Consider the following 16778-nt stretch of genomic DNA (forward strand, 5'->3'; position numbering starts at 1 on the left):
TAATTAATTCCTATTTTTTCCAAAATTTATATTACATCAAAACGCATTGATAAAACATTTAATTATTCACCTACCATATTATACATTTGTAATCAGGATTCATAGGACTATTTTTCGGGCAATTATATACTCGAGAAAATTCCCGGGAGTTGCTCAAAACTCCGATAACTCTAAAAATACCGGGAGCGTGAACGGATGTTTTGATTCGACTTTTGGCCGCTTCGACGCGTTGTTGTCCGCACCAAACTTGCGCGAAATTTAAAAAAAATAATTGTCTACCGGTTATATTGAGGTTAGGTAATGTTTCGTCCGCATCTGGGTGACGTTCTAACCAAGTTTCGTACGCTCTAAAAGCTTGTTTTAGTCCACCGTTATCGGCTATGTTTTCACCTTGCGTTATAAATCTGTCGAAAACGAATTTCGTATAAATACCAATCGAATTTGAAAATTCTTTTTAGTTAGGAAACAAAAGTGGGTAAAAATTCCTATCAGGAAATATTCCATGAAACATTTTATGCTTTGTAGTTTTATTTATTGGAATTGTCGAAAATTGTCTTTTCTGGGTTTAATTTGGTCAAAAATTGGTTAATGTAGTCAAAAATTGACTTTTCAAAAATTGCTTAATGTAGTCAAAAATTGTCTTTGCCTTGTTTGATTTGTTCATATCTTGGCTTCTTGAGTTTCGTCAAAAATTCTCTTTTATAGGGTTAATTTCTACCAAAATTGGCTTTTCATTGAATTTCCCGTTGAAATTTTCATTGAACTTCATAGGTTGAAAATTGACTTTACTCTGTTTAATTTGTTAGAAATTTGTTTTATTTTTCTTTTTGATCAAAAATTGGTTAATAAAAAGTTTATTTTTGAAATTAATTTGGTCTATTTCAGACCTATTTCAGGCTTTTTTGGATTTAATTGATCAAAGGTTGGATTTTTGAGTTTACTGTGGTAAAAAAATTGTCTTTTATGGCGTTAATTCCGTCAAAAATTTCAAAAGTTTATTTGGTAAAGAAATTGGTTTTCTTTTCAATTTTATTAAAAATTGGCCTATTCGAAAATTGGTTTATCAAATTTCGCTTTAAGTTTAATTTGATCAAAAATAGGCTATTTTTACTTAGGCTGAAAATAAATTGATTTTTTTTATTAACTCTGTCAAAAATTTGATTTTAAAATTCTCTTTTCTCAATTCAAATTAATCAAAAATGACTTGTTTCTATTTATTTTGATAAGAAATTTACTTGATTGAAAATTGGGTTTTCTCACTTTAAGTAGGTCAAAAATTGATAATGATGATAATTAATTGACAAAAAATTGTCTTTATTCAGTTTAATTTGATCAAAAACTGGTTTTTTGAGTTTAATTCGGTCACAAATTGTCTTTTATGGTGTTAATGTGATCAAACATTTATTTTTCTAGATTCAATTAATTGAATATTGGCATTTCTCCATTCAATTTGATCAACAATTGATTTTTGAAAATTTTATTAACCTAAAATTGGCTTTTTGAGTTTAGCTTTGTCATTAATGGCTTTCCTGAGTGTAAATAAGTCAAAAATAAAATTTCGTGATGAGTTTATATAATTTCATTTTAGTTAAAAATAGCTTTACAGTTCAATTTAGTCTGAAATGGGATTTTTCAAGCTGAGTTTGAATGAAGATTGTCTTTTTCTAAATTTAGTTAGGTCAAAAATTGGATTTTTTAATTTAATTTGATCAAAAATTCGGCTTTTTGGGTGAATATTGTTCAAAAAATTGCCTTTTCCAAATTTACTTTTTTCAAAAATTGGCATTTATGAAATAAATTAGTCTAAAATTTCAAAAAACTAAATGAAATTGAAAAAAACATAATAACTAAATAAATCAGAGCAACAGTTGGACTTTCATCTAGAATATTCCTCAACCCAACAATTTCACCAAATTGTACAAGCTCCGCAACTCTTTAGAATACTACCAGAGAGCCTTCTACAAAGTCTGGGTATGTTACCTCCTACTGAACCTACTTGAGCATACCAATCCATAGATTGGAATAAAAAACATAATGATTACACACCCATCTAAAGCTATATGTATATCCGGCAAAACATATTGTCCATATTGTTCAATCATACATTGGGATCTTTCATAAAATTTCTCAATGGAAGATTGTCTCCACCACATGTGAAGATTTCCTTCGTGATCGAATAGTCTACCTTTATCATCGAACCCGTGTGTGATCTCGTGTCCTATTACTACCCCAATACCACCAAAATTAAGTGCCTTTGGAAAATGGCGATTATAAAATGGTGGTTGTAACATTCCTAAAAAATTGTTTCAACTTTTTATTTTTTTATTTCGATAAGTATCACAATTTAAATGCAATAAATAAATTATAACATCTTTGTATGATGTATTTGAACTACTTTTGAATTTGAATATTGTTAATTTGGAAGATATGAGAAAATTCATAAGAAAATAGATTATTTTTATACTTATAATAATAATAATAATAATAATAATAATAATAAAATAACTTGAAATAAAATTGTTTAAACAAATCTGAATCCTAATGTATAGAATAGAATGAATGTCTGCTTATGGTACATTTGAACTACTGAACTACTTTTGAATCTGGTAAATCGAAATACTTGGGAAGTGGTAAAAAAAATTAAAGGGGGCAGTATATCCTAACGTTGTTGTATAGTAAATACTGATTTTTGAAAAATTCTTACCTGCCGGAAACATAATTTGATTTTTATTTCTGCTGTAATAAGCGTTCACGACAGCAGGTGGGGTACTCCAAAGCGTCCTATTTACAGCCGCCCCCATTCTTTTTTGTTCAATTTGTGTAAGGTGTCTCAAAAATGTCAAAACGTTTTCGAAAAAATACTTTTCGTGAACTTCAACGTCGTGGTATCTCATATCAAGCAAAGTTTCGTTTAATATAAAATCAGGAAAACCGATTTTCAAATCCATGTAGTCCAATTTCATGTTGGCATAATCTTTGGTGTTATTGTCTAACCAAGTGTTTTCCTAGAAACTTTAAAATAGATTCGCACAATAATTTCCATGTATATAGTCACCTGTAGGGTTATTTTGAACGCGTCTTGTAATTGTTTGGTCATTTTAATTGTGTCTGTTTTGCTGCTCTTATCAAAATATTTTTTCACAAACAGTGATCCCAGTGCCATTCCCATGTTGGAATTTACCTGCGTAACACAAAACTGCCATCTCGGTGGGCTTTTTTCTCTACCAAACAAGATGTAATAAAATCTTTGCTTGGCTTCCAAAAATCTAAAAAAAAAATTATATAATGATAATATTAAAAAAAAAATCTTCATAGTTTCAATCCTTAAAATTACTACACTCTTTGTTATTTCTAATTCATTTAGCTATTAAAAAAAAATTGGGAAATGAAAAAATTTCAATGGTATGATAATTAAACCATGTAATTATTGTTAGGAGAGTAATGCAACTGTTATAAAATGAAAATACATGTCAAAAACATGGCAACATGGTAATTAATTCTATGAATAATAAACATGACAGAACTTATAGGTTAGGATAGTTAAGAAGACAAAATTTAATTAAAAAAATATCGATAGTAGTTTTCTTTTGAATAAATATCTTGATTCATAATTTTATTTTCAGTTAAAAACATGCATTATGTAGTTAATCAATTATATCGACCATAGAAAAATGAGTTTCATGATTTGCTGTGTTGCCAAGCTAAATTATATTTCAGAGATGATAGGAAAATTTTTTCTACTATCAATATTTTGATCATAAAAATTTATTAATGTTTTTATTTTAAATGTTAGACACAAGTTGACAAAATCAGTACCTGTTATCCAAATTATTAGTCCTATGTCTGACGAATCTCCATAGAACGTAATTTTGCAAAACCCTAGATTCGGTATTACTCATCAAATACGTCAATTCAATCAGGAATTTTGTACAGTAACACGCCACCGGCGTCTTCAAATTAATGTTCGTACCCAGAACGATATCGAAATATTTCTTCCAGTCAAATTGCGGAAAGTATAATGTCAAAGACGCTATATCGGTTCTTAAATATATCTCAGATATGTTTCTTCGTTCTTCGGAAGATGCCATTATTGTAGCGAGTGCCATTTCGAATTTTATTATTTCGTCTACGTCTTGTTCTGCCGTTTTAGGCGATGCTCCCATCAATTGGGCCACCGTAAGAATGAATATTCTGTATGCTTGGATGTATTTTATGTTGGATTCTTCTAAGTAATATTCCCTACAAAAAAATCGAGACTTTTCCCACAAACATTCCAGATTTATCGCTAAAAATCTTCTACGTAGTGTGAATAAAGTCCCAGGAAGAGATGAATTAGACATAGAATGGGATGTAAACCTATACTATGAGAAGAAAGAAACAAAATCTGGAATGTTGGTGGGAAAAGTGTTGATTTTTTTAAATCAATTAATTTTAATTAATATTGTACCATATTCTACTTTTTCTGAGGACTAAAAGGATTGGTACCCTTATCTTTCACTCCAAGGGATTTTTCACTTTAAAAAAATCCACAATTTTCCCACCAACGTTCTAGATTTATCTCGGAAAATCTTCTAAATACTGTGAATGAAGTTAGGAAGGACGAAATATCCATGAAGAGATGAAATGGGATGTAAACAGCTACCATGAGAAGGGAACATCAAAATTAATACCGTATAGTACTTTTTAAGTAACAAAAGAATTGTTACAACGCCAAGAAGCGTTCCACTTAACGTCCACCACGATTTGAACACCTTTTTATCGTTCCACTCAAGGCAGGGGATCGTCTCGAGCTTGACGTCACTGTTTGTGATCGGTTCCCTACAAATATTGGTGGCTTAGAACCAGCGGGCGGTACTTCAACAACAGCGACAACACATTTCCTCTTTGCAATACTTAAAATGTCATCGAAGTGGAAAAATACAGTTATATTCATCAAAAACACCGCTATAAGTTCAAACAAATTCATAATGAGTTAAGTTTGATCTCACCACGTGGGAAATATTTATTTCAAACTGTTCGCTTTCACCAAGCCGCCATATTGGGATCCTGCAGAGGTCAAGATGTGCGCTCCACATCTATTTTATGTCAACGGACGTGGAGGGGTTGTTAAGTGGAACATATCCCTTATTATGTAACCGATGAAGTTTGAAACAACTTTTAACTACATGCTGTCATATGTCAAATCAATTGTGACAGTAAAAATAAACGAGCTCATCCTATTCAAGGCAGAGCAGTACTTCTAATTAGTATTTATAAGTACTTATGAATAAATGTCGAGAAAATCCGGCAACAACGTGTCCAGTTGGAATGTTTACATGTCATTATAGTGAATCAAAAATGAATTTTCAACATATACTAGAAAATCTGGCAACAACGTTTCCAGTTATTGTGGTGAATAAAAAAATGGATTTTCAATATTTATTACGAAATCTGGCAACAACTTTTCCTGTTATGTTTAGTTTACATGACATTGAAATGCACCAAAAGATATTCTCAACACGTATTATGAAAATCCGGCAACAACGTGTCCAGCTACAATGTTTATACGACAGTGAACCAAAAAGAAATTTTTAACATTTGTTAGAAAATCCGGCAACAACGCATCCAGTTATTGTGGTTACAAGACATTAAAGTTAATCAAAATTGGATTCTCAACATTCATTAGGAAATCCGGCAACAACGTGTCCGGTTAGAATAATTACATGACATTATAGTGAATCAAATATGAATTTTCAACATTTATTACGAAATTGGCAACAACTTGTCCAGTTATGTTTAGTTTACATGACGTTGAAGTAAACCAAAAGATATTTTCAACATGTATTACAAAAATCCGGCAACAACGTGTCTATTTAGAATGTTTACATGCCATTATAGTGAATCAAAAATGAATTTTCAATATATATTAGAAAATCTGGCAACAACCGGTTCAGCTAGAATATTTTACACGGCGTTGAAGTGAACCAGTAAGAAAATTTCAATATTTATCAAGAAAATCTGGCAACAACGTCTCCAGTTAGAATGTTTATATGACCTTAAAGTTAACCATAAAGATTTTTTTAAAATATTCACTAAATAACATTTAAAAAATCTTATTTTAGAAATGGATGAAAATTACTCACTTTCCAAAATTGACCACGTCAAAGCGCGATGTTGCCAAATATTGTATAAAAAAATTATGGATTCTAGAAATCAGCTCATAGTTTTAAAACTGAATTTTCTAAAAATACTCTCAAAAAGCCAACAACAAATTTGCTTGAAAAAATTTCAAAACCACAAATTTTCAAAATGTTTTTCAATTTTTTTTCTGAATAATACTCTTCAGAAAACAAATACTCTTCGATCAAATGATACTTTAAATTTAAGTAAAATAGTATATTGGAAACCTAATGACGAACTGTTGAATATCTTTGAGCAAAATTTTCAATACAAATATTTACCTCGCAGGCAAACCTAAAGTAGTTTGATCAATATGCACAATATACTCTTTAGAATTCTTCATATCAGGTCCAACCCATTGAGCTATCAATATATCATTATTCAACAATCTCAAAGTTGCCAATAACCATATTATATCGAAATCTGGTTTCTTCCATTTCTTTTCCAAAATAGGCCAACGACCTAATTCCGCTAAAAGATCTTTCAAAGGTTTATCCCCCCTTTGTTCCAAGACTTTTTCGTTAATGCAAGATTGGTAGAATAATCTCGCCTTCACCACTGCGCTAGATAATTTATGTGGCAGAAAGTCTTTGTCTATGAAACTTTTTGTTTGGAAATATAATGATGTGGCAGTTGGTGATTTTTCTTCCTTTTCTGTTAATAAAGCATGTAGGGTTTTATCAAGATTTTCTCTCACCTAAAAAGTAGACGATAGAAAATATTCTTCCATTGTATCGTATGGAATCGGAAGCTGGATACACCTGTTGATGTTTATTCAGTAACCGAAACTTATTTGCAATGTTTAATCATCATCCATCCATTATCATTGAATTTACTTGATTTTACCATAAGAACAGGTACCCAGGTAGCAATATGATACTTAATAAGATTTTTAGTGCGTTATAAAGTTCTTAAACCTTTTGTTACCTGTATTTTAACATATAATATTTATGGGCGTGCGCCAACTCGTGATTTTGACACCCGCCATCTAATTTAAACTTCTGTTACAATGTGCCAACTCGTGATCGTGGTTGTCAAGAAGATTAGACAAAACGAGAAGGAAGATTATGCAGCTCGGGATTTCAATTATGAAATGAACCTAACCTAACTTATCTTCATCGGTATGACACTTTGCTTTACATCCTTCTACTGAGCAGCAACAAAGAATTCTGCAACTTTTTTATTATCTCTGTTCTAATTTTAATTTGAAATCATTAATTTCTCCGCTAACTCACACACACACACACACACACGAACACACTGACCTTAAGACTCAACCTTGGGTCTCAGACACCACCAAAAAAACAGCAATATGGGCATGTGGTAGACTGCCGTTCGAACAGCTACCTACTAACCCAACCCGATGGTTCGTCAGTGCCAAGATAGGGGGGGTTCACCTATATAGCTGCTATGCACCACCGAGTGCATCATTCGAAGAGTTCGAGAACTTCCTCGGCATCTTAGCAGAGGACGTGAGAAGACACGAGCCAGCCGCCATCTCCGGAGATTTCAATGCCTGGTCCATCGAATGGGGCAGCCGCGAGACGGACAGGAGAGGTGAAGCCCTACAAGAAGTTTTCTCGACACTGAACCTCATTTTGATGAATGAGGGGACTACGAGTACCTTTCGTAAGGGCGCCGCGAGCTCCATCATCGACCTGACGTTCATTAGCCATTCACAGCCCTCTCGCGAGGGGGGCTGTGAATGGAAGGTGGATGAGGAGTTCACAAATAGCGACCATCAGGCTATAATCTGGGAAATCAACATAAACTCCAGAAACGGGCAGCGCCAAAGAGGTATAAGGAGGCAGACAGTGGGCTGGAATAGGAAACACTTGGACGTAGAGACCTTCAATCTCGTGATGAGGGGATCTGCAGCGCCTCAGTCAACAACTGCTGAAGGCATTACAGAGGAGGTAGCAGCGGCCATTGAGGCAGCTAGCGACGCGTCAATGCCAAGGTGTCGCCCTAGAAACGGCCGAACACCAGTCCACTGGTGGAACTCGACCATCGCACAACATCGGCGAGAATGCCTCAAGGCAAGAAGGCAACACCAGAGGGCCCTTAAGAGAGACAAGAAAACGACCGAGGAACTGATACGAAACTATGAAGAGAAGAGGCGTCTCCTTAGAAACGCCATCAACTCGAGCAAACGAGATTACTGGAAGGAACTCTGCGCGCGCACACACACACCACACCAAGAAGAATGAAGAACAGAGCAATGAATTTATTATTTTAATTTGACAAAGTCTCTGGGTAGTCTTCTTATTTTATATGTTAAAAATTCTTTTCTCTAATTGTGTTTTGTTTAGTGCCTACCTAATGTTAAAAAATTAAAATATAAAGGATTTAGAAATTCTAGACTTTAATTTTCGGATTCTTTAACTTCACAAGTGGATTAGGTACTAAATTCCAGGTACACTTTTAATAAATCTGTCGGGAATTGTATTGTGTACTTGGACTACCTTTTCGTTTACCTGAAATATCCCGGTCCCGAGTCGGCGTATCCAACAATTTTAGTGGCGGATTTATATATTTGTTCCCGCCTGTTGGCTATTCATCTTTAGCCTCTTCTACTGACCTCTTAAATCGGATACTTTAGTTCACAATTATTCAAATGACATTTTTATCAATAAAATTTCAACTTCATACTTTGATATATGACAAGGTCGTCGCCGGTCCGGACTAAGTCTCCGCGAAAAATCTTCAATAACAAAGGAGAATCTCTGAACTGTATTTTTAGCGACTTTGAGTGAAGGCTTCGGCTAATTACGTTTACGTAATCCAAACAAAAACACCATGAAAATAATGAAACTATATCTTATTTCGACCAAAAATTTTTTTCTCTTGGTTATTTTTTCCTATATTGTAAACTATGACCTAGATTATTTATTAGTATTAATACCATTTCGAATATATCATATGTAGCTCGATCTGGTGGTATGCTGTAATGAGTTTTCCAATTTCCACACGCGTACTCGTAAAAATCGATACAAGGGTCAATATTAGTATTCATAAATTTTCTCATTATTTCACTTTGTAAGTTTCTAATTTGTTTTGTGCTAAGAGATGAATGCCATATAGGCCATATCCTAAAATAGATACCATATTAATGATGATTACATTCAGATTCGGTTGAATACAATAGTCAGTCGTAGCAACTGACTATAGGAAATTATAGACGACGATGAATCTCCAACCATTTTGAAGCCTTAGGTATGAGTTAATCTAAGCCCGCAGCACTAAGCAATGAAACTACTTGGTGCATAGATTGCTTCAGGACGAATAACATGACTGGAGCAGGATTCTACAGGAGTGAAAGTTAATTCACCTCACTTGGGAAACATGCTACCGTTTTCCAAGCCGAGGTAATCGCTGTGATACTTAATCGACGCCATAGAAACACAGTAATCTCAATCTACTCAGTCACCAGAGCCACCATACAAGCTATAATGACTAAAACTGTGTGCTATAGGCTTTTGTTCTAATGTGAGAAACATGTGAAGGATAACTGCGACGTCCTGCTCCTTTGGGTACTCGAGCAACAATGAGGTTAATTCGCTCGCCAAATTGGGATCAGCAAATTCACCAAAGGTTCCAAAAGTCTTGCTATTACATCTATCAGTAATCTATTCGCAAAGAGACTCTGTGGAGATGGACGGTATGAGACAACTTAAGGCACGCATAGTTATGTCTTTCTCACCAATCAACTGCTTTTTTTAAACAGGCGCAACATTCGATTGGTGACCGGAAATGGTCATTTAAGATCTTCATGTTATAGGCATTACAGAAGATTAGGAATGTCGCTGATGCATGGAGGAGGAATCAACCACAACCACTTACACATGTTTAATAGTTTGCCTAGTAATGTTAAAAGAATAAAGCCAAGGTACTTTCAAAGTACATTGACCTTTGATAGTTTTGAGACGGGCACTATCAGACGCTCTGTAGTCGTAATGGTTCTTGACTGCACATTCGGCTGATGAATGGCTTTTTGACTAAACGCGATCATATAGGACGCTATCTCCATGCTACAGGGATTACAGAAAGTCCGAAATGTCGCTGGTGCATGAAGGAAGAAGAATAAACTGCATTTGAAGCACTCACACGTGCGAAGTTCCGACACTTAGGCATCTGACCACCCACTGTTCAACTATGAACTATTTTAAGTTGGATGTTCATCTCCAATTTAGTATTATCCAAATAGTTATAAACAAGGATCCAAAAACAAGAAAATGTTAAATTTAAGAGCAAAATTTTGCCACTTATATACTGAAAAAAAAATACTCACTCATTAGTTGACATTTTTTCTTTATTAGTTTTCTTGTCGTTTATATTTTTATTCATATTTTTCGTTTCGAAAAAATTTTTGTCTACCTGCAATTTATTGAGTACTTTCTGTCGAAAATCACGTTTATTATTGGTACTTTCATTATGCAAAAAAGTACCGGTAGAATTGTTAGTTTTATAATTTTTTGGTTGCGTTTCCTCGAAATATTTCCTATATAAAATATTGTTTTCGTAGAAACCTTTCCCTGAACTTTTCGAAAAAAAATCCCTTCTAGGATCGTACTCTTTATATATATCATCTCGGCAATAGTCGTTTGCTCGTTTCTTTTTCGTTACCTACGATTATATGTTCGAACAGATTTGTATAAATAGATAATATCAAGGAATGGATTTTAATTTTTTCACTTACTGTGCTACAAATCGAATCATTCGTATATACTCTGTATTCGGGTGCGAAAATTGTTTTTATATCTCTAAAAATTTCCCTTCTATCTTCATCTTCTTGAAGCATATCCGCCTGATCGTATTTTTTAATCGAAAACGGACCGTTGATACATTTTAAATTCGTAGCGGACAATACGGAAAGTATTATAAGAAGCAGTTTACAGAACATTGTATAATAAAGTATACGACAATTAAGTGAAATTTAACCTCAAAAAGCACTTGTACTATAAACAAACTTCGATTCCTATTTATAACCGTGCAATTTTACCTATTTTTGAGGTATTTCTTTCTTCTTCTTTTAATACATATCCTCTAATGGATTTTCCTGATGTTTCGCAGCCAAAATATTTTCTTCCTTCCGATCCCTCTCTTTTCGATTTTACCTTCGGTCAGTAGGTGCACAATATTATCGGCAAACTTTATATAAATTTTTCATCCTTAAAATAATAATTGACACAGTCTATAACATTTTTGGAAAAAAAATTTAATTCAAACTTATGTTTATACATCTTTCTATAATTTTATTAAATTTGTTTGAAGTTGGTACAATCTAGTACATTTTCTAGTTCAATTTTTACATTCAGCTTTTAAATTGTGGCAACACTGATTCAAAAACATTGACATCGTTCTTCAGTCTGTTCAAAGTGTTCAGAACATTGTGTCGTTCAATCGCATTGTTGTGTTGACTCGTATGCGTAGATGAGTAATTTTTTACTACCTAACACGTTACACCTACAAATACTTTGGATATTTGGGCGTATAAAGTACTCGTTATATTAATTTATAAAGAAATTAGGTTATGTTGCTTTGTTTTCCCGTTATGTTTTTATAGGCGGGTACGTGCGAAGTGAAAGTGTCATTATTAGGTTAAAAAATTGAAAATAACGCGTATTTGAGTGAATTGTTATGTTATTAGTGAAAAATCACTTATTATTTTCTGCATTGCCGAATCTGTCCCAAGTGAGCGATTATTCTCGAAAGCTGCAGCAAAAATAGGGTCTAGATTAGCTAAGCTTCTTTTCCTTAACTCCGTTTCAAGATTTTTGAACTAACAATAAATAATAAAATGTGTTTTAATGTGATCAATTGCGTTAATACTAGAGTTGTTTATCAAGATCAGCTGATTTGACATTTTCTTTTACCATTATCAGTAATTGAATAGCCATCTTATTCCAATTTTTGTCTCTATATACTTTCTGATGTGTTTTTGACGTTTTTTGTTGTGATACTTTATAATCGGAATGTAGGGAATTAACTTTTTGTTAGTTTCTGATGGCGCAACTTTCTGACAAATCTTTTCGATTTATTGTTAGTTTAATAACCCAATTTATGGTCAGTTTTTTCGATAACAAAGTTTCTATTCATTCAATTATCTCGATAATCAAAGTAAAAAATGGATAATTTTTGTTTCAGAAAAGAAAAGGCATCACCAACGTACTGTATTAAGGACATGAAAGCTATTTTTGAATCAAAGTCAAAACAGTAACTGTTAATAAATTAATTTAAAATAAAGTATTAGAGTTTTTGCAAATTCTATAATGTAGCAAATTGACCAAATGTTATTTACTTTGTAAAAATGAACTTCACATTTAATGTATATATATTTTTTAGTGTTTTTTATTTTGTATGGCCTAGTTGTTTGATTTGTACGAAAAATTTTTGTGATGACGTATAAATAAAACATGGTTTGTTTTAAGATACTCCAAAAAAGTGTATATTTTGTATCGTTCTTTGAAAAATTACATCTTCAACAACTTTACTTTTAATAGATTGTTCATGTTCAAATGACTCGCCGATCATTGTTGTTATTGTATAAAGAACTACAAAATATACTCTTATCATTTTGGTATTTGGTATAGATTAGTCTACAAATTGTTGTGTACTGCCAAACCATGCGAGCTTTAGAAAATCTGTAAAACTTTTAAAGTTTTTTTAAGAATTTTTTTATCAAACATTTTTAAGTAGCGATCACCGAGAGGCGTAGCTTGCCCTAGAGGTGGACATTGTATTATGATGTGTTGGGGGGCCCTTCAATCTAATTGCAGAGAAGCCCAAATTTTAAACAAAAAAAAAACAAAAGCGCTGGTATTAAATAATATTTTTTCTCAAATTTTTTAATTAAATCTATAGCTGTGGATAATATTTCATGGTTTTAGGGGGGTCCTGTAATCACTTATAAAGTTACTCAACTGAAAACTGATTTTTAGCAATATTAGTTTTTATAATAGAATAAAGTAGGGGCACAAATGAGAAATATCTTTTAAATAACTTGATTTTTATTTAAATTTTTTAACAAAAAACTTGATATTTTGTGACTGGTATCGCCTATACTGTTAACAAGGGCTTCCGTTATATATGTACCTCAGTGTACATTGATGGTATTCCCTGTATATGATGTTTTGGCATAATTGAAAGTTTAATTTCACTTTTAAAATAAAAAAAAATAGTAGTGCAAACTTAAGTTAGATAAACTTTACATTTTGAAATTATATTAAAATGAATTTTCAAAATTAAAAAAAAATTGTAGTATATACTCTAGTTGATTTCTAATGAATTTATAGAAATAGTGCACATTATATGTACCTATCATCCTCAAAAAGGGCTTAGACTACATTTCTTTTTAGTTTTTCTAACCCATTATACCCCTGACTTGTCTTAAATAATTACCCGATTAAATTAATCATCACCCCACTATTATCTATAAATATTTTACATAATTCATCACATCACTTAAGTATAATAAGAACAAAAATTGAAACAAATTTAATTCCAAAGTAACCGAATAAAATATAAGTTGTTATATCTAGAATCATTTGTGATATTCATGCTACTGAAAACACTGTTTACACTAAAACTATACCAACACTTACAATTAGAATGTCCGAAATGTGTTTCGATAACCGAATTTTCATCTTCAGAGGTAAAATTTGGTCTCTGAAGATAATAAGTTATCGAAACCTGCATTATGAGTGTTTTGTGGGTACAGATGAGGTAGGTTTTGGTAATGAGGCCTAGTTGAAGGAAATTTGAAATAAAATTAAAACTATGTATCCAAATCAATCAATTTTCAAATTAATTAAATCTATGGAATTATTAGAATAAAAATATGATAGTAACTTTTGCTGTAAACGGAGGCAAAATGAAACATTATCAAAAATTCGAACTTTTTATACTAAAGTCGGGTTATAAGGTGTAAGATTAATAAAGTCTACGATTTTAACTCAAATAAACAATATAGGTGACTAAGATATTAAACAGGGTGTCCCCAAATTCGACTGCCAACGCTCTAAGAGAAATTCCTTTGGTCAAATTATATCTAGGGATAGGGAACTTATGTCCAAACGCATCCTTTTCAAGATACAGGGTGTTGAATTTTTAAAAATAAAATTATACAAAATTTTCTGGAAAACCGTTTTATTGCATTAGAAGACTTTTCACTTTTTCAAAGCCTCATAACCTGTAGATTTACAAACAGATATCATTTTGTATGACACAATTAACCTATCAGTGTACTTTGATTCGGAAGAAACTGTTTTTTATTCTTCTAAATAATGAAAAGATCGGTCTGAAGAAATGGTTTTCTCGAAAATTTAGTTAATTTTAGCGTAGTCAAATGTTATTACTTTTTTAGTGAGGAATGATTGTATAATTCAAATATTGAGAAAAAAAATTACATTTCATCATGTCGCGAAGAATTCAGGGATGCAAAAAAAGGTCCTTTATCCCCTGTTGCACGCCTCTAGAGAAAACCAGAAATCATCCATTCATGTTAGAAACTGATAATCGTCAAACAGTTTCAATAAGAATCGATCGGACGATTTGAAATTTATTGACAGAATATCGTTTTATTTTTAAAACTTGTAACACACTGTAGTTTGGAAAGAATGCGTTAGCTGACAGTTCCCTATCCCGATATGCATAATTTGACCTAAGGAATTTCCCCTATAGCGTTGATAGTCGAATCAATACTCTTTTATTTCCAAAACAGTCTGATGGTCTTTTTTAAACGGCAACTTTTTTCATCCATGTTTTAAATTCTTTTAGGGTGACCCTTCAAATCTATGTATTCATAAATCTACTCAATCGTTTGAAAGTATAGTCAGCAATAAATTTATTTAGCTTTCGCGCTCTGGTCGGATACCTAAACTAAGCTTTTCTCCTAAATAAATCTGGATCTCTTAAATCAATCTTTACCATCAACTTTAGTAGATTGATTGAAGCTATCATTTTATTCGTGGTGCGACAGGAGTTCCAATACCAGTTTCCTGGTCTTCGTTGAATATGGATTCCCGACCTATTGTTTTTTCTATCAAACTTCCGGTCTGGATATGATGCCTAATGGTTTTTCTAGGAACTATGTACCTTTCAGCAGCTTTATATGTGCTTAATATTCCTCTTTTTACAGCTTATACAGTCGACACTAAGTCAATAACAGACCACAGTGCTCATTCGGAGGCATTGTGTTTATTGTGACTAAAAAGGAACAATTAGTACACAGTTAATATTATCTGAACCTACCTTAGTTGTAATAATCAGTATACACCGTTTAACGAGTCTTTTTTATCTCAAACAACTTTGTTGAACCTAATTTTAGAATAGTAAAACTTTTTCAATTTCCGCTTAAGTAAATAATGGTTTACAAAAAATATGAAATACTCAAGAATGTAGCCTATCGTTAATAAGAAAATTTTAAAATTTAGACTGTTAAAGTTTTCAGTTCTTCACTGTAGCTTTATAAATAACAATAAACAAGATACAAAAGTTAATATTTTAGAGACAATAAATGTATATTTTCATTGCGCAGTTAAATTTTCTTTTAAGTTTTCTAATAATTTATTTTTTTGAATACTGTATATATATGTACCTACGCTTTACATTGAAGAATATGGTTATGTTAAATAAACTGTATAATCCATTTGTGCCTTTATTTATTCCCATTCCATTCTCTAGATATTATATGATCATTTAAAGGCTTTTTACAGGGTCGGAATCGACCAACTAATCGAGGTGACCTTGGTAGTATTAACGTAAAAATGAACAGTACAGAAACAAATACAAACACACTCGAACACATACAAACACACACGAAAACATACGTACAGACACGAACACACACCAACACACTCGACCACAAACACGCACCAACACACACGAACATACACGAACACACTCGACCACAAACACGCACCAACACAGACGAACACACACAAACACATACGAACACACTCGACCACAAACACGCACCAACACAGACGAACACACACGAACACACTCGACCACAAACACGCACCAACACAGACGAACACACACGAACACACTCGACCACAAACACGCACCAACACAGACGATCACACACGAACATACACAAACACACACGAACACATACAAACACACACGACCAAACCCGAACATACGCGAACACACACACAAACGAACCCACACGAACACACCCACATACGAACACTCGCGAACACACGCGAACAGAAACGAACACATACGAACACGCACTAACACACTCGAACACACTTGAAGACACACGAACACATACGAACACACACACAAAAACACACACGAACACATACAAACACACTCGAACACACACACACGAACACATACAAACATACCCGAACACATACAAACACACACACAAGAACACATACAAACACATACGAACACACACACGAAAACATACGTACAGACACGAACACACACACGAAAACATACGTACAGACTCGAACACATACGAACATACACGAACACGCACGAACACACTCGACCACAAACACGCACCAACACAGACGAACACACGCGAACAAATACGAACACACACAAACACATACGAACACACACGAATACACTCGAACACACACAAACACATACGAACA

The 16778-nt window shown here is 33.0% G+C and overlaps 2 protein-coding genes across 5 annotated transcripts in view; one reads left to right on the forward strand and one right to left on the reverse strand.

Annotated features, from left to right (window-relative positions):
* The window catches only part of LOC130898654 (GTPase-activating protein CdGAPr), an 89573-nt gene extending 73765 nt beyond the window's left edge, over nucleotides 1–15808 (forward strand). For all 4 annotated transcript variants that reach the window (XM_057808092.1, XM_057808091.1, XM_057808090.1 and 1 more), the window contains exon 17: nucleotides 12307–15808. In XM_057808092.1, the coding sequence (XP_057664075.1) occupies nucleotides 12307–12379 (73 nt within the window). In that variant the 3' untranslated portion in view covers nucleotides 12380–15808. The remainder of the gene's footprint in view (nucleotides 1–12306) is intronic.
* LOC130898655 (neprilysin-4-like) lies at nucleotides 14–11148 on the reverse strand. Its single transcript, XM_057808094.1, has 9 exons — nucleotides 10859–11148; nucleotides 10451–10785; nucleotides 9065–9251; nucleotides 6441–6856; nucleotides 3817–4239; nucleotides 3056–3266; nucleotides 2705–3005; nucleotides 2047–2293; nucleotides 14–404 (listed from the first exon to the last, which is right to left on the reverse strand). Exons 1-9 carry the CDS (start codon nucleotides 11060–11062, stop codon nucleotides 71–73), a joined length of 2658 nt encoding a protein of 885 aa, XP_057664077.1. The 5' UTR covers nucleotides 11063–11148; the 3' UTR covers nucleotides 14–70.
* Nucleotides 15809–16778: the final 970 nt, after the last annotated feature.

Source organism: Diorhabda carinulata, chromosome 10, assembly GCF_026250575.1.
Source record: "Diorhabda carinulata isolate Delta chromosome 10, icDioCari1.1, whole genome shotgun sequence".
In the NCBI taxonomy this organism is placed as follows: Eukaryota; Metazoa; Arthropoda; class Insecta; order Coleoptera; family Chrysomelidae; genus Diorhabda; species Diorhabda carinulata.